Consider the following 25,625-nt stretch of genomic DNA (forward strand, 5'->3'; position numbering starts at 1 on the left):
TACATATGGTCAGGCAAACAAACTATAGTAACTAAATATTTAATGAAATTTTGAGTTTTAATTATTTGTATATGTAGGTGTGTGTGTGTACATGTGAGCTCAGGTGACTTCCTGGAGCTGGAGTTGTAAGCTGCTCAATATAGGTACTGGGAATTGAACTCATCTTTGCAAGAGCAGTATATATTCTTGACATGCCCTCTACCACTGAGCTATTCCCCCACAGCCCTTTTAGCCCATTTTTTTTGGAGAAAAAAAGCAAAATTAATAGCACTGGTATGTTTATTTAATCCATACATTCATATAGTATAATTTCTTCATTAATATTCCTGTCACAGTTAATGTTGCAATAGTAATAGACCAAGTTTTTGAGGTTCACTTTGGACTTACATGCTCACTGTCTGTTTTAACTAGTTCTACCCAACGTGCTCAAGAGCCATGTTGACCAGTAGCTACACAGCTGGTCAGAGGAGGATCTTCAATTGAGGGAAACTTGGGGCCTTTTCCAGACCTCACGTAAGTGCTGGTACTGCTGTAGTAAGGGGTGGGGCTGGATGGAGGGAAGCATGGGCTGTGACCCTGCTCACCATGGGCTATACATGTTAATAAGCATGTATAGGCGGGCAGACTTCCATACCTCAGTATGATGGCCCTTGGGCATCGGGCAGGGATAAGTCCTGGGTGATAGAACAGGCATTGCAGATGCCTGATACCCATGCAGGATATTCTCTTACACAGGATGGCACCTGGCTAACTGTAGTAATGTCTCCTTATGAGATCTGGTCTCTGCTCAAAGCCCCGATGACCCCACACTAGCTGTCCCTTTTGGACCCCATGGTTCCCTTTGCAAACTCCCCACACTGCATCAATACTCAGGATTTTGAACCCCTACTCCATTGCCCACATAACACGTTTTTTTTTTTTTATCCTAAAATCTAGCAGCAAACAATGTTAGTACAAAATATCTGCCAATACTTAGCCAATTAACCAATCCCTCCCTCAATCAGAGACTGCCACTGCCTTCAGAAGCAGCTAACGTCCAGCCTGCAGGGTATGCCACTTGCCTTTCCTTAAAGAAGTAGATCTGGGCTGTTCCCACCTGTCCCCAGCTGCTACCTACTTCCTACACTGATGAAGAGTCTGCTCTCACCCAGATTCAGCTTCCTGTTTGTTGCTAGGGAAACTTGCTAATTTGTCCTAATCCATCTATCAGTAGTGTAGTTTCCTGCCAGCTTTACATCCCTGACCCTTCTCAGACAAAGCCTTACCCTCTGTGAATTTGGAAGTTGTCAGATCTGCCATCTTCCTACAGGAGGGGCTTATAGAAAGTTTAGGGGCCTGGTAGAGGGTGTTTGGATTACAAGTGAGTGAGGATATCTAGAGAAAGCACAAGAGACAAACCACCAATAGCCCTGTCCACCCTGCCCTTTGAATTCTGGGAAACCTGATGTTGTGGGTGATTGGCCTTGTTTAGATGAAAGACCTAAGGCAGAAAACAGCCTAATTCTCTGCCTGTGTCTAGATTGTCCACTCCATGGGACCTGTTTTGCTCTCTGCTGCCACCCTGTGGCTATATTGACAAAGGCCAGATGGGAAATTTAATCCAGGTAGTCCCTTAAATCCTCGCCTCACGTTTTTAGGAGCCGGAAAAGGGGCTTGCTGACAAACTTCATGACCTGAGTTCATTTCCCAGGACCCACATCCTGAAAGGTGAGAACTCTACAGGTAACCCGGAAAAATCTTCCAACTCCATCTGCTCCTTAAAGAGCAAGAAGTCCAGAGTTCCCAGAGAGACTCAAAAGACCACAGTCAAAAGAGGGAGGGGGGAGGTAAGTGATAAAGGCCAGTCCACCCAGTGGCTTTGGTTCACATATGGGGATTTGGCTTTTTGCAGGCCTGGGCCTCTGTGATCCTCACCCCCTTTGTATTGCCAGTGCTCCATCCCTGAAAAAAAAACCTTGTGAACAGCCTTTTTTCTTCCGGGCTAGTCCTGAGGCCTAGTTACAGTCCTTTTGGAGAGTGGTCCCAGGGCATGTAGGACAGCTAGCAAGCTTCTTGAGAGGCTCCAAGGGAAGGGGTCAGCTAGAGGGTTCCCGGTCCCAGGACTCACACTTTCTCCCTTATCTTTTTGTTGCTGGTGATGGTGATGGTGTAGCTCAGGCCAGCTTGGAATTCACTGTGTCTTCAAAATGATTTTGAACACCTGATCTTCCTGCCTCCACCTCTCAATGCTCAGAGTACAAGTGGGCCACCAGCTGGCTTCCAACTGGCTTTACTTTTCTTTATTTTTTATAGATTGTGTTGTTGTTTGGGTTTGTTTATTTGTTTTGTGTTTTGTTTTGTTTTCAAAATAAGTTTTCTCTGTGTAGCCCTGGCTGTCTCGGAACTCCCTCTGTAGGCCAGGCTGGCCTCAAACTCAGAGATCCACCTGCCTCTGCCTCCCATATGCTGGGATTGAAGGCGTGTACTACCCAGCTCCATCTTGACTTTTTAAAAGAGTTCATTTTATGTTTAAGAGTGTTTTGCCTGCATGAGCATACATGTACCATGCATGTGTGGTGCCTGTGGAGGTCAGAAGTGGGCATTGGATCCCTTAGAATTAGAATTCTGGTGGTTGTGAGTTGCCATGTGGATGCTGAGAACTGAACCTGGTTCTGGAAGAGCAGCCAGTGCTCTTACCTCCTGAGCCATCATTCCAGACACTGCCTTTACTCTTTTATGGGACACCTAGGAAACTCTGGGGACATGAAAAAGCTGAGAATACATAGAAACTGAAAACATTTGGGTCAAGGGTGGGAGAGTGATTTTTCACTGTTTAACAGATTGTTCTATGAGATGCCACATTAAAATTACACTGACTTAATGTATAAAATTAAAAGATAAATAATAGACAAAATACACTTTATAAACTATACCTCCACAGCAGCATATAAAGGAGACTGTCCTATGTGATGGCTGGCTTTGTCCATTTGACACAGCCTGGAATCACCTAGGAAGTGTCTCAGTGAGGATTTGTCTACCTTGGGTTGTCCTATGAGGATGTCTGTGAGGGATTGTCTGAATTAACTGATGTGGGAAGACCCTAGGCATGGAGTCCTGAACTGTGTAAGAATCAAGAAATGGAGCTGAGCATGAGCAGTCAAGTGAGTATGTATGATGTATGCATTCATCCTTGCTGCTCTTGACTATGTGTGTGATGTGAGTGGCTGTTTGGAATTCCCCACAGAATGACTTCCCCACAATAATGGATTATAGCCTGGAATTGTGAGTTGAAACAAACCCATTCTCTCCTAAGTTTCTTTTTAACAGGGTATTCCATGACAGCAACAGGAATGAGAGGATGACAGCCTGAAAAAGAAAAGCTAGTCATCAGCCTGAGGGGTAGAGGCAAACAGGGCCTGGTGTATGTGTGTGTGTGTTGGGTCTGTGTGCACATCAGGAAGGCCTTTTGAAGAACAATCTGGTGACATGTACAGAGTCATATTTGCGGTTGAGGCTGTCCTTATCCCTCATCTGTGTGCAGTATTCTCTTAAGTATCTTCTGCAATGCTGGCTTTGGTGGTCATGAACTGCCTTGTTTATCTTGAACTGTTATGATTTCTCCATTATTGTTTAAACAATAGCTTTGCTGGATGTAGCAACCATGATTGGCAATTATTTCCTTTTCAGGGCTTAAAATATATCAGTACATAATTTCTTGGCTTGGAGGGTTTTGTTAGTGAAAGATCTGGTGTTATTTGGTGTTTGCCTCTTGAAGGTGAGTTGGCATTTTTATCTCATAGCCTTTTGGCTGATTGTGGTCTAGACATCTTTACCATAATATATCATGAAGAAGTTCCCCAAGGTGTATCTGGGGTTCTAAATGTTTCTTATGTTTGAATGTTTGCTTCTCTGGATTTTGGTGGTTTTCTGCTATAATTTCCTCAACTCTGTACCTTTAATGTTTATCTCAGCTCCTATCTCTTGGGCTTTTGGGTGTGATCTCTTGATCATAGAGCAGAATTTTTGAACTGTTTGTTCTTCCAGAAAACCAACTCTGTTTCATTGGTCCTTTGTGCTTTAAAATTTTTCCATTCATTTGTGTATGAGTGTATGTTCATGTGTGTAGGCATGTGCATCTCTCTCTCTCTCTCTCTCTCTCTCTCTCTCTCTGTGTGTGTGTATGTGTGTGTGTGTGTGTGTGTGTGTGTGCATGTGTGTAAGTCAGAGAGCATCTTGTAGGAACTGGTTCTCTCCTACCATGTGGGTCCTATGGATCAAACAGGTCATCAGGCTTGCTAGCAAGTGCCTTTACCTGCTGAGCCATTCTTCTGTTCTTTTGTGTTGTTTCCCCCAGTTTCTATTTGTTCACTTCTGCTCTCATCTTCACTGTTGCAATCCTTCTGCTTCAGTTTTGCTTTGTTCATGGAGTGGCATCATTAGACTGTTATTCCCATGCTCCAATTTAGACACCACGTCTATAAACTTCCTCTTATTACTGCTTCACTTACCCGGAAATTTCGGTACACCGTGTTTTCATTTTCATTTGTTTCAAGAAAATTTGAACTTTTTGTTTGTTTGTTTGTTTGTTTCTTCATTGACCCAATGATAATTCAGGAGTATATTTAATTTCAAATTTTCAAATTTTTCTGGTATTTCTCTTCTTGATTTTTCTAGTTTTATTCCACTGTGCTCATAGAATTAGGCCTGGTATGACTTTGACTTTTTTGAGTTTGTTGAAAATTGGTTTGTAGCCTGAGACTATTTCTTTGACTGATTTGATTGTAAATCCTGGGGGCTGGAGATGGCTCAATGGTTAGGAATACTTGATGATCTTGCAGAAACCTGGAGTTTAGTTCCCAGAACCCACATCAAGTAGTTCACAATCAACTGTAACAACAGCTCCAGAGAATCCTAGGACCTCTTTTGGCCTTTGCTGGCACTGAACTGACAGGGACATTAAACACACACCCATACCCACTGATCAATACATTTAGATTAAAAATGAAATTCATAATTTCTATATGGAAATTCCAAAGCTGTTGGTTGAATTGTTTGTAAATCACGATTTCATCCATTTGTTCTATAACCTAGTCTATTTATCTATTTATTTGGCCTGATGATCTCCATTGGCAAAAGTGGAGTGCTGAAGTAAATACTAATATATTAGAGTCTCTTCCCAGATCTAAAGACGTTTGCTGTATGTAATTCAGCACTTCAGAATTACACGCATATGTCTTTGCAATTCCTACTTGTCAAATTGATCCCTTTAATCATTGTATAGCAGCCTTCTTTGTCTTTCTTTTTTAGAAATAGCTTTTTAGTTTGTGTTATCTGATGAACACAGACCTTACCCCTGTTCACATTGGGTTTTCATTTTCATGTGTCATCTTTTCCTGACCCTGCACTTTTAGTTTGTGTCTTTCACAGTGAAACGAATTTCTTGGAGACAGTATATAGTTGGGTTTTGGTTCTTAAATTTATTTAGTGGTTCTATATCTTTGGGTCAAGGATTTTAATCCATGTACCTCCCAAGGTATAATACTTAAGTATTTGTTTTTGCAAATTTGATTGTCTGCTGGTTGCTCTGTAGATTTTTTTTTTTTGCATTATTATATTTTTGTTGTTTGGGTTGTATTAAATATAATACATTTTGTGTCTGTAGTGATGCAGTTTGATTCCTTTCCCTTTGCATACGTGCTTTTTCCAGTCAGTTTTAGTCTTTTGAGCTTTTATTTTATAATAGCCACTAAAGGCATAGGACTTGTTAAATCACTTATTGTAGGATTAATCCAATGATGATTAATTCCAAAGTTTTGCAAACTTTGGAAGGCCATTGTTTCTGCTCCTACCTGGAGTATACGTGACTTGGAAGCCCCCGCTTTAGAAATGCTGGAATCACAGGTCCATACACCCTTCCCCAGTTTAGCAGCTATTGAGTGTAGCTAGTGTTAACACCTTGACAAAATGAGCCAAAAACCCTTACTTAGAAATTTACAGTGATCTGATGTAATAGTGTTATGGTACCTATTTTTGTCTTCTCATATTTGGAGTCCTGAAAAAATTCTGTCCCTGATGTTGGAGTAACATTACTGGAACTCTTAATGTATAAGAGGTGAGCTCTAGATATGCCCAGCTGCTGGCTACAAATAATGGACACCCTGACATTTACCTTGGATGTGCTTGACCTTTTCACACAACCTTGAGGAGGTCACTGGACTTTAGTAAGCACCAAAGGATTCAGAAGCAATGAAGCATGGAGATGTAAAATAACAGGTTGTTTTGAAATCTAGGAGACCATGGAGAGATCGATTCCTCTACAACCCAATTTCAGAAAGTGAATGTGTAAACCAGAAACTAGTACTCGGGGGGGGGGTTTACACTACGATTGTTCCAGAGGAGGAGGGTGAAGACAGAGTTGTTTTCTAGTTTCTCAGAAGCCAGGAGAATACTCTCTGGAAAGACAAGGCTATAAAGAGCCAAGAGTCCCAGAGAAACTTGGCTGGTTTCACAGAGCTCTCTGCCTGGCTTTTCAGGGAACTTTGTACCTGTCTCCAGAGACTTGCAGGATGGCAGGCCCAATGATGGGAAGGGACAGATGAAACATGAGGTAGCCTAAGCCACCAAGATAAAACCAAGCCGACCAAAGAGCTGGATTGGCTATTTTATCAGTCAGTCCGCTCAAACAGGAGGGAATTTAGAGGCTTCAAGTTTATCTCACTCTCCAAGTCCAAGAAAACAAGCCTGGCCTAGACAAGGCAAATAGAATATAGCGAGTAAGGCAGGCTGGGAGCATGCAGGGATGCAGGGATGGGATTTTCAGAGAGAAGAGCAGGCTGTGTGCCTTATAGTTAAGGCCTCAGGCTCCAAACACAGACTTCCATTCAGAGGTCAGGCACAAGAGGGTTCAGACAAACCGGCCTTTTTGCCTAGGGAAGTAAGTAGTGCCACTTGGGAAGGGTAACAAACGGAGCACAGGCTCAGTACAGGCAAGTTCTAGGCTGGTAACAGCAACAGACCTGTGAGTTCCTCCACTGTATACTAGTTGATAACTTTAGGCAAGCTTTCTCTTGCACCTGTTCCCAGGTATGTGAAAGGGAATCTAGGCCTTGCCTAACTGCAGCTTCCTCCTTGTAAAGAGAGTTTATCTGTCAATAAAGAATCATTCCCAGGCTGGGAATGCAGCTTACTTGGTGGAGCATTTACCTACTGTGCAAGCCTGCCATGCGTGAGATCCTGACTTCGATCTAGTATCACAATGCAGGACATCATGGCGCATATCTATAATCCTAGCACCTGGGAAGTAGAGGTAGGAGAATCAGAAGTTCAAGGTCATCCTTGGCTCTGTTGCAAGTTCAAGACCAGCCTGGGCTGCATGAGCCCATGACTGGAAAAAAAAAAAAAAAAAAAAAAAAAGTCTCATTGCCTCCAAATACTATTGTGGCAAAGTTGATCAGAAGGGAGTCCCTTCTACTCTGTGTGTCCCAGGAGAAGGGCACCTGTCACTTCCCCAAACTCTGCACACAGTGCTCACTTCCTAGTCTGGCATGCTACACCGAGGCCAGAATCCTGTTCCCACAGGTGGGGTCTCACTACCCCTGGGAAAGGCAGGGGCTCCTCCTCCCAAGAAGAGCTGCCAAGGGCTCTCTGAATTGCTCATACTTCCTGTGCCCTGCAGGGTTCAGGGTTCTTCGTCCCTCTACACAGGTCAGTTCCTGCCTACTCAGGGAGCCAGAGCTCCCCCACGACTCCTCCCCCAGTTTAGCAGGGACTCTGCAGCTTGACTGTGACCTCAGCAGACACAGAATGATCTGTGAGGATCCTGTGTTGGCTTCAGTTTGCAAGTTCAGTTGTGAATGTAGGGATGTCACATCACACTCACTGCCCTGTGACAGTCACTCTAGCCACACACCATTAAGTTCTGCAAGAGCCACCCATACTCAGGGACTTGCTGATGTTGCTTATAGACCACCACTGAGACAATAGGGATCCAGTGACAACCCAGAGTGGCCTTGTCACCAGGATCAGGCTCTGAGAAGCCAGGTTAAGATTTCAGCAGGGAATATCCCAATAAATGGTAATTGATGATTGCAGCTGCCAACCACCCAGACCTCTAGTTAGAACAGCAAAAAAGAAAAATAAAAGGTCAAAGGGTCATTGTGCTCTCTGGCAGCCTCTGGTGGCAGTGCTAAGTGGAAGCAGGCAGAGGGGGTGAGCCTGTGATGTTGGAGGGTGGGCAGAGTGGACCCCAGAGCCTGACCCAGATCTAGTCCTCAGTGTCTTCATCCTGCCCTGTGCCTTTGGCTAGGTTGTGTGCCAATGTCTAGATCATCTCACTAGCCCCATCAGGACACACTCCAGGCTGGTTGTAGGTGAGTCGGTGCAGAATGGCAGGTAAGCCAGGCATACACCGGTCCCTGCACAGCACACAGACTTGGGGGGGGGGGAACTGGGTGCTGAGCAGAGGGCTTAGCAAAATAAAAACGGCAATCAGTGTGATGTAACCATAACTTTACCCCCGCCACTTTTTAATCACATTGTAAGTAAGCTCCCAGGGGCCTCAGACTTCCCGTGTAGCACTGACACCTGCCCCCTGCTGGCAGATTCTACAGGTGCACTAGCTGCTGCTTCCAGGTGCACCTAGCAGCAAAAAGCACAACTTGCCCAAGACCAGGATTCCTGATTTCCAAATCCCTGTCATCCTCCTAAAAGGGCTGTGTTTATTCAGCAGAGCTCTAGGCATCCTGGAAAGTTGTTGACTTGAACTGTGTTGAGATCAAGTGGACAGAGTCTGCCTGGGGGACACGTGTGTCTTCCCTCTGCCTGGGGGACACGTGTGTCTTCCCTCTGCCTGGGGACACGTGTGTCTTCCCTCTGCCTGGGGGACACGTGTGTCTTCCCTGCACATAGTACCTGTTGAGTTGACTTTCAGATCATGTCTTTCACTTTGTAAAGTCAGGACACACATTTATCCTCTCCCTCTCATTGTTGTTGCTTGATGGAGACTTAGGCCAGGCCCTGGGTCTACAAACAGGAAAGTTAGTGAAGACTTTAACGTGGTTATTTTTAGCTGGCCTGAGAATAGGGGCCAGGTGTGTTGATTCTTCTGGAAGGCCAGGCATTTCTGCATTGGAAACTCTTAAGCTTCTAAAAAGAACTTGCTATTAAGTTGGAGATTGTCTTTGTTTTGTTTTAATTAGAGAAAAAAATTCTAATGAGTTGTCCAAGAGAGACAGGATTACTGGTAATATCCACAAGGTCAAGGGTGGAATGTCAGGAATGTGGAGGGAAGGCAGGGCAGTCAGGGAGGACTCTTCCCCTTCACTCTGGACTTCCTGAACCTTTCCCCCCAACACCTCAGGACAGGAGCCACATGGAATCTTACTCCCTCCCAGGAGATACTGCTGAGAAGCAACAGATAGAAGTTTCTATCCAGCCTGAAAGTTAGATGCTGACTTTATTTACAGATTATAAAACTATGCCTCAATATCTGCCTTAACAAAATGAGATGTAATTTATGTAAAGGCTTTGGGAGCTTGCAATGCAAACACCTCACATTTGGTGTTGCTCCTGCTTTGACTGAGGGGAAACAGTGCCTGCAGACTATCTAGGATGACATTTACATACATGGGGAGCATACACCGAGACTAGCTGTGTAAAGGGCTCAATGAAGGGTAGCTACAGAGTGCAGGCGGCATTGGGAAACTCAGGAGGGGCACTGAGACATCCAGAGAGCCATGACTTCCTTGAGGAAATAAGGCACAATGGACATGTGAGTCACCCAAGGCTCAGGGGGCACACCCAAGATGGTTGCAGCCAGAGAAATGCCCAGAGTTCCACCTGCAGCCCAGCCAAACCAATCAGTAAGCTAGAGTCTAGAGAGCAGCTCCCTGAAGTCAGGGTAGGGGACAGCATTGACATGGTGACCTGTGTGAGTCCCTTCCAGGGAGAAGCTGTCCTAGCCCCACGTGAAATGGAGACCATGGGGAGCCTGTTGTGAGGGCAAGAGGGGCCATACGAACTGTGGTTGCAGGGAAGGGAGTGTCTGATTCTCATTTGACAAGCTGGACCATTCCCTTTGTGATTTTCTGGAATGAACCATTTGGAGATCTCAGAGCACCATGGTCATCCATGGCTAATGTTTCACCAACATCCACCTCTGACCACACCGCATGCCCTTCTATCTCACAAGGTGGCTTTGGGTTTGGGACAACCACTGCAGTTTCCAGTTTATATTGGTAGTTTCTTTCTGGTTTGTAACTAGCTAATTTGGCTCAACTGGCTGGTCAGCAAGCTCCCAGATCCATCTTTCTCCATCACCCTAGGGATTACAGGTACGTGCTGCTATGCTTGCCTTTTTCTATGTGGGTTCTGGGGATCAAACTCAGGCCCCCATGCTTGCACAACAAGTAAGCCAACTACACAGCATCCAAACTCCAAAGAAATCAAGCGATAGAAAATAATACAAGAGCCAAGATTCCCGCCAGGTGACAGTTTATTGAAAGGAAATCTTGCATAGTCTGGAGAGCTGAGCGGTTGTGTGTTCGCGTCTGAGAAACCAGTAGCCCTTGCAGTATGGCTGACCGACTGACTGAAGAACAGATTGCAGAATTCACAGAAGCCTTTTCACTATTTGACAAGGATGGTGATGGGACTATAACAACAGAGGAACTGGGAACTGGAATGAGGGCTTGTGGGCAGAGCCCCACAGAAGCAGAGCTGCAGGACATGGTTAATGAAGTCGATGCAGACGGTAATGGCACAATTGGCTTCCCTGAATTTCTGACAATGAAGGCAAGAAAAACGAAAGACAGCCAGTGAAGAGGAGATCAGAGAAGCATCCCGTGCGTTTGATAAGGATGGCAATGGCTACATTAGCGCAGCAGAGCTTCGTCATGTGATGACAAACCCCGGAGACAAGCTGACAGATGAAGAGGTGGATGAGACAGATGATCAGGGAAGCAGACATCGATGGTCAGGTAAACTATGAAGAGTTTGACAAATAATGACAGCAAAGTGAAGACATTGGACAGAATGTGTTAAATTTCTTGTACAAAATTGTTTATTTGCTTTCTCTTTGTAACTTATCTGTAAAAGGCTTCCCCCTACTGTCAAAAAAGTATGCATGTGTAGTAATTAGGACTTGATTCCTCCATGTTTTCTTCCCTTATCTTCTGCCGTTGTCCTTAAACTTTATTTTAGAATATTGATGAAGTAACATGTTGCATGTGGCTTACTCTGGATATACCCAAACCCTTCTGCACATCTAAACTTAGATGGAGTTGGTCAAATGCGAGGACGTCTGGGCTATGCCTTTTTTAAAAGTAGTTTTTAGGAACTGTCAGCATGTTGTTGTTGGCATGTGGAGTTGTAACTCTGCATGGACTGTGGACAGTCAACAGTATATACTTAAAAGCTGCACTGTTGCAAAATGGGTATTTTATCCAGGTACTTGTACACTATGTTTTTGTACTGCTGGTATTGTACCAGAAACATTTTTCTTTTATTGTTACTTGCTTTTTAAACTTTGTTTAGCCACTTACAGAAAATCCGCTTATGGCACAATTTGTTTTCCAATTAAAAAAAATTACAATAAAAAAAAGAAAGAAAGGAAATCTTGCTTTATCCAGGAAGTCACTTTCATGGAGGTAGCTGTGATTAAAAAAAAAAAAAAAAAGTCTCTTCTCCATGGCAACGCATAGTAATCAAGTCCCACTGAAAAACAAAAGCCCCACAGAGTATATAATTGTCATGGCAGAATGGCACTCTGAAGCAGGAAACAATTTATAAAAGCCATACAGTGATTGTCTTCTCAGCATTGCATTTGGCAACAAGTGTTTACACAAAATATTTTTAATCTAGGTAGAGAAAATACTCTTGAGCAGGATTAGTTCTTAAAGGGGGGGGGAGAGAGAGAGAGAGAGAGAGAGAGAGAGAGAGAGAGAGAGAGACCTAAAACATGTATACGTAAGAAAATGGAGGAATGGTCACAGGGCCAGGTTGAGAAGGACCTGGAACCTTATTCCTTGACTTGTCCCTGGATTCATCTACCAAGACCACAGGGAAGAGAGGAGCTTTGGTCTTGCAAACATCTCTCAATCTCAGTCTAGTGTCATGTCGCTGGCTGCACCTCACACACCCCACCCTCTTCATTACAGCTCAACACTACCCCGTCTTTCTCGCACATTCCCTAACTCTCATGAACTTCTCTGCATTCCTTCTTACACCAGCCCCACACCCCCATCTCCCTTTATCCCTTTCCCTGTGGTGGGATGGATGTGTCCACCTCACATCTAAGCCCTCACATCATAGCCTCTCCTACTCCTCCAATCCCGGGTCTGAATAAGCTTCACTTGGTGGCCTGCCACGGAGGAAAAGGACCAATGAGACACACCACCAGGACTCTTGTCCTTTGAGAAGCACAGCACTTGTTAAAAATCCCACCTGTATCACCATTCTACCCGCTTGAAAGAAATTGGAGAATGGGAAGTGTTGTTAGTATGGTTTAGATAAAATAAGCAACCAAGGCCCTAGGCTCAGCCCTAGCTAAAAGTCCCCTCTCCAACATCAATGAGCAGTTTTCCCATACAGCCCACTGGATTCCCAGTGCTAACTTTCCACTCTGTGACCCCTTCTGATTTCCAGAGTAGCCTCCACTCTTCCCCCTTTGCCTCTGCTTTTTAATACTTGAGATCTGGTAGCTTCGTATTTTAAAAGATAATCCATGTCGATGTGCGAACTTTACAAAGATGTCACACTCCAAAGGCTCTGGAACATTCTAAAGTAGCAGCAGTCCTTGAGAAGGTCTGGTTTAAAATATGTGCAGTCTATACATTTCATCCCTACATGTTGCTATCTCATTGCAGCTGGCATACTGGAACCTCGCTGGGGGAGGAGAAAGGGTGATGGAGGGCAGCGGTGCACACCAGGACTTCTTAGCTCCGTCTTCCAAAATGTCCCCCTTAGGTCATTTTCAATGTCAATAGCTCCCTATCTAAGATCCAAGGTCACTGAGCCACTTAGAGGCCCTGGGGAGGATATGAGGTGGGAACTGTGGGTGTGACTCCATTCACAAGCCTCCATTAGCACCTCCCGCTCTGGATGGCTTCAGAGTCCTCTGGGATCTACAGGCCTGGAAGCAGACTCAGATCTGGCTGGTGAGGGTGCTGTCTTTGGGAAAGGAATAGCTCAGTGGCGCTTCGTAGAGGCTTCCCCCATCACTGCTGAGGTCGTCGTCGTCCGAGTCATCCAGGACTTTACTAGGCAGCGTCTTAAGTCTGCAGAAGCACAAAGCAGATGTTTTTGGACTCTGGCTAGGGCTTGGCTCTGATTGGGGAGAAGGTTGTTGGGCTCCTGCCCTCTGCTCCACTGCACACATGTGACATGAGTTTGCCTGCACCAAGTGTTTGTCTTAGCAACAGGTGCAAAATGTCTATTACTCCTGACCTGTGTTGATGGGGAGATCCACGGACAGTATAAGTGATTTCTCCTATTGCCTAACTATAAGATGGGTGGTTCTTATTCACCGAGTCTCACACACTTTTGATTTCTGAGGCAGGCTCTTATGTAGCCTGTGTTGGCCTCAAGCTAATTATACAGCCAAGAATGGCCTTGAGGTTTGGATCCTCTTGTCTCTGCTGCTCACCTAGTTTATGGAACCCAGGGCCTTCCGCATGGGAGACAAGCACTTTACCAACTGATCGATGTCCTCATACAATAATGTCTTAATAGTTTATCAAAACATTATCTTTTGCCCATGGAGTCCTTCTTACCGCTGACCTTGGGGTCAGTTCTAGTCCGTGCTAGGATTCTCAGTGAGCCGGAGCCATCTGTCAGCTGTGCCAGCTACCTGGGTCATCAGCACGGAATTCCAGGCACAGGCAGCCTCCCCCAAAGCTAGTGTTCTGGGTGAGCATGAACTCCTGCTCACCCCTCACCACAATATCTCCTACCCTGGTCCTGGGAAAACCACCCTCTAGCCCCATCCTTCGTTTTCCTCAGAGCAGCTTGGAAGATCCTCATTCTTAAAAGGGTATATGTGGGATGCCCCTCTGTGGCGTGGGTTCTGCTAGGCACTGGTACAAGGATGTGTGGTCTTACTGAACATGTGGGGGTGACTCAAGCAGACACAGCCACTTTCACCTCAAGATGAGATGACCCCAGAGGGCAACAGTGGAAAACTGGCTTGAGGCCATGGGAGGAAGAGTACTCTGAAAAGACTAACAAGTGTCACAGGATGCTTCAGAGGGCCGCCACCTTGACCTACCTCAAGCCCTTCTTCATGGAGTTGAGCTGCCCCTGCAGCTGCTCGTTTACTCCTATCTGGTCCTCCAGCTCCCTCTGGAGCTTCTTCTTTGAGCTCTCCAGTCTGTCGATCTCTTCTTCAGCCTCTTCCACCTGGCGCTTCATGGCTTTCAGGCGTAAGCTCAGCTATGTGAGGGAAGATGGAGGTTGAGTGTTGGCTGGGGGTCCAGCAGAGCAGGAGATGCCAGGGACCCCACCCCACAGAAAAAGTGGGAGCGCCCTGTGGGCTGAGTGGGGCAGGGGAGCAGGCATACTCGCCCCCCTGGTCTCAGCCTGGGACACAGGCGCGCTCTCACCTGGTCTTTCTGGTCCGTCAGTGACAGATGCTCATCATCCACCTGCATCACCAGCTCCTTCACCTTCCTCTCCAGCCTTCGGTTGTTGAGCTGCAGGTTGGCCCGATCCCTGCAAGTAGAGAGAGCAGAACAGGACACACCCTCTTAATCTCAGCCCCACAGGAAGCCCAGGTTGGAAGGAGACGATGAGACTCCCCAGCCATGGGTGCCTGGTCAGCTCAGGATCAGAGAAAAACAACTACACAGGAAGAAGGGACTGCTGGTGTCACAGGAGGAAAGATGGGGCCCCAAGGACTCTCCCAAGATTGCAGGGCCAGAACTCAGAAGTGTCCTGAATTCTTCCTCTGATGAGCTTAACTTTTGAAGCAAAGAACCACAGACCACCAGTAGTTGGGGGTTATGCCATCCAGACCTAGAAATCTTACTAAAACTATGTACATATATGCCAGGAACCTTCAAGGAAGGTCAAGTTCACTGAGGTGCTAATCTTCAGGCTGGGACTATGTGGTTATCTCAAAAAGCATTTTTGTTGGGAAGGGCTCCACATCTTCCCTAACCACTGGCCATACATTCCTGGCAGGTAGTTGGCAATTTCTGTTTGAGTGCACCTGCCATTGGGGCCACAGCAGCCCCCTGCCTCCAACCTGGCTCAAACTCAACCACTTACAAATGCATCCAGCTTTGTTAAATAGGATGCAGACAGACGGCAGGCAGCTGCGGTCTACTCCTAAGTTTCAGTCCAGACTACCTTATCACTTCCCTTCATGGAGCTCACTGTTTCCATCTAAGAAAGGGATTGACTGCAAGGTTGGTCTTGGCTCTACCTTTCAGGGGGGCTGAAAGGCTGTAAGGAGACCCCCCTAACCCACCCTAATGAATTGACCAGCCTGGCTCCCTGCCCCACCCCAGGCTGGGCTCACCTCTCCTCATTCTCTAGTTGGTCCTCCAGCTCTGCAATCCTGGCCTCCATCTGCACCACCAGACCCTCTTTGCTGGACCTGTAGGAACCTTCCAGGTGGATAATGCGGCTCTTTAGGTCTTTGTTCTGAAATAAGACAGGGGCCTGTGAGGGACTTGGCTGGGAATGCTCTTCAGTCAGAGAAGCACATTGAGTAGAGTCAGGAATTTGCTCAGTGCCTAGGCACTAGGGCAATCCCAGAGGTTGTACCAGGAAACAGGGTTGAACTTGGGTCTTAGCAGTCAAAGGAGAAACTCTAAGATGTTGCCTTTTGAGCCTGGATGAAAGGGCTGGCATGTGTCAAGACTCACTCACGGAGGGATGGGCATCCTCTTTACCAGTTTCCTCACTAGTGTGCGAAAGCACTGATCTCACTGATCCTTCTCAGCCTTACCTTTTTCAAGGTATGATTATTTTCATCGCCTTTAGACTGGACTTGTGACCTCCCATGTCAATGGCTTTCTCATCATTGATTATGAGCAGTCATTTAAAAATATTGTATGAAAATCTTATCTGTTGATGCTGAGTCTTCCTTAAATGTTATACCCTACTTGGGGTCAGTTTCTCAGTGAGTCATCTTGTCAGTTGTGAGTCTCACTGTACCAGAGCGCTGTCCACTCAGGAGAGGACCTGAGTCTTCAGCAGAGAACCTCAGTGTCAGCCTCCAAGAAAGGCTGAAGGTGTGGGAGAGCGTGAACTTCATCCTATCCCTCCCCTCTGCCACATTCCCATAGGAGTGTACCAGGAAGCCCAACACGAGGGAGAGACTGGGAGGCAGGACCTCATGGAATGGCCGTCCTCACCTGTCTCTCTAGGGAAATCTTGTCACACTCCAAGTCTTGCTTGGCAGCTTTCTCCTGAAGTAGCTCGCTCCTCATCTGCTCCATCTACAACAAGCAAAGCAAAAACCATAGGGTTAAGACTTGGTTCTTACGGTTCTCATGAAGGAGGTCTATGCAGTACCCGCCGTGCACTTGCTCAGGGGTATAAGATCTTTTCCTTCAATGCCCTTGATCCTTTGATGACTGTAATAATAGTATGGGGTCTCCATGTCCTATGACTCAGGGACCATGCCACAAGATTTATTTGTCAGTTCTACTTGATCCGATGGATGTAGGGACAGTTCTTTCTTTATCTGCAGCTGCAGATAAAGATTGGCAGCTGCTCAAGCCCCAGCTTCATGAGGGCTTGGCCCTGTGCTGCTCTGTAAGCCCATGTGTGCTCAGACAAAAGTAGTAGCAATCCAATGAACAGATTGTCCAGATAGAAAACCAAACACCTGAGTTGAGCCATGCTACCTAGAGAAAGGACCTGGGGTAGTTTGAATGTAATTGACCCCCATAAGCTCATAGTGAGTGGCACTATTAGGTGTGGCTTTGTTGAAGTAGGTGTGGCCTTGTTGGAGGAAGTGTGTCACTGTGGAGGTGGGCTTTGAAGGCTCATATATGCTTAAGCCATGCCCAGTGCCTCAGTTCATTTCCCGTTGCCTTCAAATCAATATGTAAGAACTATGAGCTCCTTTCTCCATCATCATGTCTGCCTGCCTGCCTGCTGTCTTGCTTCCTGCCATGACGATAATGGACTAAACCTCTGAACTGTAAGCAATCCCTAATTAAACATTTTCCTTTATTAGAGTTGCCATGGTCATGGTGTCTCTTCACAGCAATAAAGCCCTAAGCTAAAACAGATGATAATGGAATACAATTACAAACTGAAAAGGACAATGGAAAGTATACAAACTCAAGAAATTAAATAACACATTCCTAAATGACCCGAGGTAACTGAAAAAAAAAATATTCAAAAGGAAATTTTTAAAGTTTTACAAATGAAAATGAAAGCCAAACCAAAATCTGTGGGCTAATGCAAAAGCAGTCCTGAAGGTAAGTTTATAGTAGTAAATGTATACATTAAAATTGATCATAAACTGGGTGGGTTATACAGGCTGTCCCAGCACTGGGAGGTAGAGGCAGGAAAACTGGGAGTTTAAGGCCATTGTTAACCTGATCTACATAAGACCCAAAACAGTGGGGCTGGACAGAGAGGTCGCTCAGTTGTTGGGACTCTGGGCACCCATGCCAGGCTGCTCACAGCCCCTTGCAACTCCAGCTCCAGGGGATCAGATGCCTCCTCTAGCCTCTGTGGGCACCTGCACATGTGTTCAAGCCCCACCTGTACACAAATAAGATCTTTACATAAATTGGATCTCTACCTAGCAATGTATCGCAATGACAGAAAAGCATCAACAAACCTTAAATTAGTAGGAGGAAAATAAGATTAGAAATTACACTGACAAACCAGGGCCTGTGAGATCACTTGGCAGGTAAAGGTGATTGCTGTCAATCCTGACAAGTTCATTGTCTGGACCCACATGGTAGAAGGAGATAACTGATTTCCACACACCCAACACAGCACCCACAACAAATAAACATAATACAAATGGCCATTTTTTTTTTAATTGGCAAACCCACAAGCCTAGAGAGATGGCTCAGCAGTTAAGAGCATTGGCTTCTCTTGCAGAGGACTTGGGTTCAGTTCCCAGCACCCACACAGCAGATCACTTGTGAACTCCAGTGCCAGGGGATCTGATGCCCTCTTCTGCTTCTGTGGGCATCATCACATGCACACTCACACACATACACAGGCAAACCACTTGAAAAAAGTTTTAAGAAAAATTAGAAAAGAATTCTGGATTAAGTGAGAAAAAAGATGACATATTACATAAATACAGAAAATCATAGCTCATTATACATAATTATATACTAAAACATTAGAAAACCTAGAAAAATATGGTATGTACTCACTCATATATGGATTTAAGACTTAGAGCTAAGGATTACCAGCCTACAATCCACACCACCAGAAAAACTAGGAAACAAGGAGGACCCTAAGAAAGACACACATGGTCCCCTGGAGAAGGGGAAAGGGACAAGATCTCCTGAGAAAATTGGGAGCATAGAGGGAGAGGAGAGGAAATTAGGAGGAAGAGGAGGGCAGAGGTGGGCATGAGGGAGCAGGAAGATTGAGTCAGGGAAAGAATAAAAGAGCAAGAAAAGAGATACCACAATAGAGGGAGGCATTATAGGTTTTAAGAGAAATCTGGCCCTAGGAAAATGTCCAGAGATCTACATGAATAACCCCAACTAACAATCTAAGCTGTGGTGGAGAGGCTGCCTTAAATGCCCTTCCCTGATAATGAGAAAAACCTAGAATTTTTAAACACATAAAAACTGAACCGAGAAGAAATAGAAATTCTAAACTGGGGCTGGAGAGATGGCTCAGTGGTTAAGTGCACTTGACTGCTCTTCTAGAGGACCTGGGTTCAGTTCCCACCACCCACACGGCAGCCCACAACTTAACTGCAGTTCCAGGAGATCCAACAGCCTTGTACAGACAGACATGCAGACAAAGCACCAATGCACATAAATAAAATTTTAAAAAGAAAATCTAAACTAGTAACGAAGGATAAGAAGGAACAAAATAAACAGAAATAGCTCAAAGCAGTCAGAAACATTCCCTATCTAAAAGCATCCTGTGCCTTATGACTTTGTTACTGTATTCTACAAAACAAGCCCTTTATGAAGACAGCATTACCAGACAAAGATAAAACCTCTTTAAAAAAAAATCCCTACTATCTCTACAGAATATCAGGCAAAGTTTCTCCATTGAATATACGCAGACTGAATTCAATGACACATTGTAACAAGCGAGATCCGTGCAAGGGAAGCAAGACACTGCAACAACTGCAAAACCACTACCCCTGACAGGACACACAGACCCACAGAATAAAAGAGTTTGTAATGCTCAACCCTAAATGTGATATAGCACACCCCTGCCCTCAAAGCTCAGGGATCTATGTGGGAGAGGAAGGTAGAAGGGGTGTAAGACCCAGAGGTGGTAGATAAATTGTGTTTTCCAGGCACAACAGGGCAGATGCACACATAGACTCACATGGACAGCATGTATAAGACCTGTACATGTGCAGATAAAGTCCTAGCATGCAGGAGGAAAGGTGGGCATAGCTAAGGAGCTATGGACATTTAATTGCTGCTGGGTGAAGCAGAGTTGGTTTTCATCAATGGCATGATGACTGGCACACTGACCACACACCACAGAAGGCCCAATGCTCAGGAGTAGTTGGCCAACACAAACAAGACTCTGTTTTATTAAGATTTTCCCTTTTAAAAGAGAGAACATTATTGGCTGGGTGGAGGTGGCACATGCCTTTAATCCCAGGACCTGGGAGGCAGAGGCAGGTGGATCTCTGTGAGTTCAAGGCCAGCTTGGTCTACAGAGTGAGTTCCAGGACAGCCAAAATTACACAGAGAAGCCCTGTCTCAAAAACCAAAGAGAAAAAAGAAAAAGGAAATGAATAATATCAAAATATACTATATGCAACTTTCTCAGAATAAACAAAATTTAAAAAAGGAACCTATAAAGTTAGGAGGAGCTGTGGGGGTGATATACATTATATACATGTATAAAATTCTTAAAGAATAAATAGTATTACATTAAAAATTATTAGTTGTTGAAGAGATGGTAGTACTTATTGCCCTAACTAGAAAATAATTCACTTGTACTCTATAAAGGTATTCAAAACACAAAAACAAAGCACCCAAGGCCATTCTTGTACAGAGCAAAGTAAAAATGCCAACAATGCAACATGGACCACTTCACTGGCCACTTCCTCCCACTTACCTGAGAGCCCTCAGGGATCACATGCTACTGAAAGGCCCTGGGCTTACTCTTGTGACTGCTTGGTAATGAATGCAGGCTCACAGCCTGCTCCGGACACAGGGTGATAGGCATGCCTCCTAGGGGAAGCCATACAGCTCACTCCCTGGGGCACAGATCTCACTTGAGGGACACTGTTTGGGAAGGAACACAAAGACAAGCAGCCTGGCCTGGCTTTCCCTCCCACTTGGGCTCTCGTTCACAGAACAAAGGCTGCAGATCTATATACCTGAGCAAAGCAGCCCACAGGCCCTTCCAGTTGTCTGGAAGAGCAGGTGTTGGTGATTGCCCTATCCTTTGGGATGTTGTTCAGGGAGCCTTCCAAAGAGGACCCTGCCCTATAAATTGGTACCCCAAAATGAAGGGATGCAGACCCAGATGCAGGTAGAGAAATCAAGGTGCTATGGGGTTCAAAGCTGACAACAGCAGAAGTAATAAAAATGCAACAAAGCAGAGGACAGCCTCCCCCTGCAGCTGTGTAGGGAACTAGATGGGTAATTGGAACAGCCTTGCTCCAGCCATGTACCGTGCCTGAGTCCGTTAAGCCTTCTGGAAACTCCCATGCAGGTGCCATCATCCTGCTTTGCTGATGGGAGAGTCAGGACCATACCTGGATCAGGTCTGGATGGAAGCATCTTGGGGACTTTACTCTTGGGCTTCTGACAAACCCCCCCCCTCAGTTCTTGATGTGTGGGAGAAGAAAGTGTTGGTGGGAAGTTCTGTAGAGTGCCAAAGGGAATGCAGGGGAATAAGTGGAGAGGGCGTGGCGGACTGCTGTGTCCCGGCTGTGGGCATAGGCTCTGCACTTTACACCTGGCCTCAGCCAGGGCATCTACCAGAAAGCAGACCCCCATATGGCAGGGCTCTAAGACAGGGCTGGGGGACAGCAACAGGGACTTGGGTTAGGGGGCATGAGTCAACAGGGACATCTCTGCAAGGTCAAGCCCTCCTTGGAGAGCTCCAGGCAAATGAAAAACAAAATAGTAACTCTTCATACCCTACCACATCACCTCAAAAGAGGGCTATTAAAATGGAAGTGTAAAATAAATCAGAACAGGAAAGAAAAAAATGCAGCCGTAAAAAGCTCAACAGCGACAGTAGCCAGGCAGGCCATGTTTCTTGAGTCTTTTGGACACCACAGTAGATTCCTGTCCATGCTTCCAAAGAACAGCCTGACCCTATACTCTAAAATAAATCTACTTTAGGGAACCTTAAGGGTTTCTGCATGGCATTACAGGAAAGGTTCCAAGAGAAATGGTTTCACCACAAACCTGGGTGAGTGCCAGGAGTCATTGCTTCTGAGTCCTAACTCGGCACCCAGATCTCCAGAACTAGGTCCAAGGCCTGAGGCCACATTCTTATCCTTGTTTGGACCTGGGGAAGTAAGTGTGAGGCTAGAAACACTTCATGTAAGCTTAGTGTTTCACATGCTGTTTGCCCTTCAACCGTATTAAATAGACCAAACCAAAACTCTGCAGCCAAATTAAAACCAACAGGAATGGAAGGCAACTGCCTATGGCAGCTGGATTGAATGCATACTAACCATGGAGCGTTTTGATAGGAAACAGTAGATCCAATTCCAGCAGCCTACAGAGTCAAGATACCCATGACCTGAGTTAGCTCTCAGGATTAGAAGCCGTGACCTTTTGGGCCAATGAAAAGCCAGCGATATTTATGATTGCTAATAATAACAGCCTCCTGGCCTGGGTTTATCAATGAGTTGTGAAGAGGTTGGCAAGCCTATACTCCTGGACTGGTATTAAAAATCATATCCTAAGAATTATCACCAGCCAACTTGTGCAGTGGAGTTTTGAGTAGCTGATACAGTAAGAGACAGTTCTAAGCCTGAAGTCACCTTAAAAAGAAGAAACCCTACTTTGATCTGTCACTTTCCTCCTGACAAAGGGGGCTATTTGGAATCTCATTTACTGGCTCCTATGTCCCCAGGTACTAAATGAGGAGCAGGTGTGAGTCAGCCACAAAGGAGCAGTTCATGCCACCAGCTTTACACACTGGGATTTGTCTGGCAGTTTCCAAGGCAACAAGGCAGCCTTTGAGCCCCTGTGAAGATATTGATGCTTCCCAATTTTTGAAGTTGGTATTTCTCCCCTGCATGCCAGCTGTGGCATGGGATGAGTCAACTTACCACTATGCTGGGCATCCTGGCTTTCAAGGCCGAGGGGATGTCTGGGTTAGCTCAGAGTTGCTGTGTGCATTTATAGCCACCAGCAGCAGCATTATGTATCGATGTCCACTGAGCCAGGATACTAGCCTATCCATCATGCTTAAAACTCAACAGGGTAGGCCTCTTTCTGCCTGCCTGAGTCCTTCATATAATCAAAAGAGGCAAAGGTCCAAACAGTCCTTGCTTATAAGTGCTATTATCATTACCATTGTTATCATTTGAGATAAGGTCTCATGTAGCCCAGGCTGCCTCAAACTCGCTATGTAACTAAAAATGGCCTTGAACTCCTTGTCTTCACCTCTCACCTACACTAGGATGACCAGTATGCACCATTTATATCCAGTTTATCAGGTGCTGGGGGATGAACTGAGGGCTTTGTGGGTGCTTAGCAAGCACCCTGCCTACTGAGCCACATCCCCAACCTGAGTAATATTCTTATCTTGGAGTCTGATGCAGGGTTAGAGTTAAAGTGTGGCCTTACCTCTTATAAGTTATGCGACTGTAGGCAGTGACTATACCTTCCAAACCTTGAAAACAGCCAAGAAAGCATGCAAGGAAATCCTTAAAACTCCTCAGTGTGGTCGACAGGAGTCACAGACGGAAATGTTTAGCTTTTAGGACACTGGGAATTAAATCTGGGGCTTCTTGCATGCTAGGAAAAGTGTGCTGCCATGGGGTTGTATGCTGAACCCTCTTACTCTGAGACAGAATGTCACTAGTAATCTGCCCAGGCTAACACTGTGTTCACTCTGTAGCTCAGGCAGGCCCTGAAATTACAATCCTTCAGCCTCGCCTCCAGAGTAGCTAGGTTAATAGGTCTCTCCTATTAGGTCTGGCAGAGAAATGGTTTTTGAAAAAAAAAAAAAGGTATAAAGGTTTTTCTGGGATTTAAAGACACCCAAAGCCTATAAAGCAATTATTAGTTCCTCAGGTAATCTTCCTTCTGCTTACACACATGCCTGTCTGTTCTGAGAAAATAAACAGACACGCCCCCCTTTATGAATATGGTGTTCTGTCAAAGCAAATCTATTCCTTCTCAGCATCAGCCGTGTTTGAAAGCCAGTTCAAGCCTCAAAAGGTATAGGAAACATTTATCTTGGTTAGGATCCTCTGAGTTGTTTATTTACTGTCCTGAGTATGTATGGAAGAAAATCCCTGAGACACAGAAGGTAAGTAATGGGGCCAGCAAGTATTAAAACAAACAAACAAACAAACAAAAACAAACAAACAAAAAAACTCCACACAAGAACCGATGAGCAAAGCCAGAGGCACAGAATATTCTCACAGCTGTCTCTTTGCCCCTGGGAGCAACCCAGTTAAGGTCTTCTCGGAGTACTGTCCTCTTTACCCCCAGCTCTGACACTGACCTTCCAGAATACTGTATGTGCTTCACTGTTCTCCTGAACAACTTCCCCATACTGCCTGGAGGATACAGCCATTCAAAAGCCACAGTCCCTCTCCAAACATGCCTCATCTGCTTTCCTCATGGAAACCGGAAGTGTGTGCGAGCAGCCATGGCTTCTCAACACCCCATGCTTACCTGCCAAGTTGCTCTAGGTCAGAGCCGTGCCCACTTTGCTGAGCTACTCTCAGCCAGATCATTTCTTCAGGGCTAACTTCGGGCCAAGATTCCTCTAAAAGCCCTTCCTTGGTCACTCTTGCCAGCGTGGCCTTTCCCTCACTGGCTGCTGGAGTCCTTCACTTGGTATTTTGTATTTGTACCGTTTTGTTGTTAGTTTTCCACCCACTTGTTAAATGCTCATCTCCTTGACCAGGCCTAACGTCATGTTGGAAATTCTGTATGTTTATCACTCTGTCACGCATGCAGTTGTGTTTGCTGTGTTTTGCAGGCTCTGGTTACTTCAAACATTGTCTTTGGAAAGAGGAAGCTTGAGCTTGCCGCTACAGCTGGCTGCCACACGGCTCTGGCCCAAGTCCATTATGGCCCTGGACCTCAAATCCATTACCCAATTCAGGAGATCCGACCTCTGACATCCTTGTCAGACCTAAGGTCCTGGAAGAGGGACAGCTTTCCTCTACCATTATTTAGCCTGTTTACCTAAGATCTATCAAGGGGACTATGGGAAAGTCAGGGATATATTGGGAGGAAGTAAGGATTCAGAAGAACTTAGAAATAATGAGTTTTAAGTAGAGAACAGAAAACTTCAACTTATAAAAGAAAGCAAAATTAAAAAAAAAAAATCTTTCTTTATGCTTTCTCCTTTTAGTGCCCAATAGCAGTTTGCTAGGTAGGAATCCAGGGTAAACACTGCTCATAGGATTCAAGGTGATAGGAGCCATTTTCTGTCCTGTAGTCACCAGCCCTTGTTAGGGGGATCAGAAGGTCAAACTAACACAGGAGAGAAGAGAAAGTCCAGCCTTTAAATGTCCCTCTTCTTGCTGTGAGGATGACAGGCAGCCACAGGTGCATGGCCCTGAGAGGCCCCACTGGCCAGGGCCCATCTATCTATATCCAAAGCCCTCGCTACATAGCCTTTACTTTAAAGGCAGAAAAATCAGCCTTGGCTCAACCTCTACTTTGAGAAAAAAAAATATGCTTGTTGGCGAGGCAAGGGACATCCCTTTAAATGTCCCTCTCAAATCTGGAAGCATCAAAGGTCAGAAAACTCAATCTATGGGTATCACTCACCAGCCATGGTGGTGCACACCTGTAACCCCAGCACTCAGAGGTTGAGGCAGGAGGATAGAGCTTGAGGCTGGGCTTCATAGTAAGACCCTACCACCAAAATCATGAAAGGAAAGAAGGAGACGAGCCTGACTACCTTAGAGCTTTTGTTTTTCATCAGTTTCCATGTCAGTTTGAACTTGGTTTCCAGTTTCTCCATTTACAGCAAACATGGGCCTTACCTCACAAAATGGCGGAAGAGGAGAATAGAGCTAATGGTGGCAGGCTGGGAGAGGGAGCCTTCAGAACCGTCTACATAAATAGCTTCATTTTGCTTTTGTGTATGTGTGACAAATGCTCTCATGTTGCCCAGGCTGGCCTAGAATTCACTATGTAGCCAAGGATGGATGAACTTGAACTTCTGACCTCCCTGCCTGCACTTCCTAGGATCACAGCCATGCATATTACCATGCCAGTTTATACAGTGCTGGGGATTGAACCCAGGGCTTTGTGCATGATGGCCAAGTACTCTACCAGCTGAGCTACGTC

General features: G+C 45.5%; 1 protein-coding gene and 1 pseudogene across 4 annotated transcripts in view; one reads left to right on the forward strand and one right to left on the reverse strand.

Moving 5' to 3' along the window:
• The first annotated feature begins 10,500 nt into the window (after positions 1-10,500).
• On the forward strand, positions 10,501-11,018 carry LOC127231956 (calmodulin-alpha-like; annotated as a pseudogene).
• A 726-nt stretch (positions 11,019-11,744) lies between these two features.
• Positions 11,745-25,625, reverse strand: part of Cgnl1 (cingulin like 1) — a 141,282-nt gene continuing 127,401 nt past the window's right edge. For all 4 annotated transcript variants that reach the window (XM_051197897.1, XM_051197898.1, XM_051197899.1 and 1 more), the window contains 5 exons: positions 16,338-16,421; positions 15,497-15,621; positions 14,577-14,685; positions 14,243-14,406; positions 11,745-13,253 (listed from right to left, as the gene is read on the reverse strand). In XM_051197897.1, the coding sequence (XP_051053854.1) occupies positions 13,121-13,253; positions 14,243-14,406; positions 14,577-14,685; positions 15,497-15,621; positions 16,338-16,421 (615 nt within the window). In that variant the 3' untranslated portion in view covers positions 11,745-13,120. The remainder of the gene's footprint in view (positions 13,254-14,242; positions 14,407-14,576; positions 14,686-15,496; positions 15,622-16,337; positions 16,422-25,625) is intronic.

This window comes from Phodopus roborovskii, unplaced genomic scaffold (assembly GCF_943737965.1).
Source record: "Phodopus roborovskii unplaced genomic scaffold, PHOROB, whole genome shotgun sequence".
Lineage (NCBI taxonomy): Eukaryota > Metazoa > Chordata > Mammalia > Rodentia > Cricetidae > Phodopus > Phodopus roborovskii.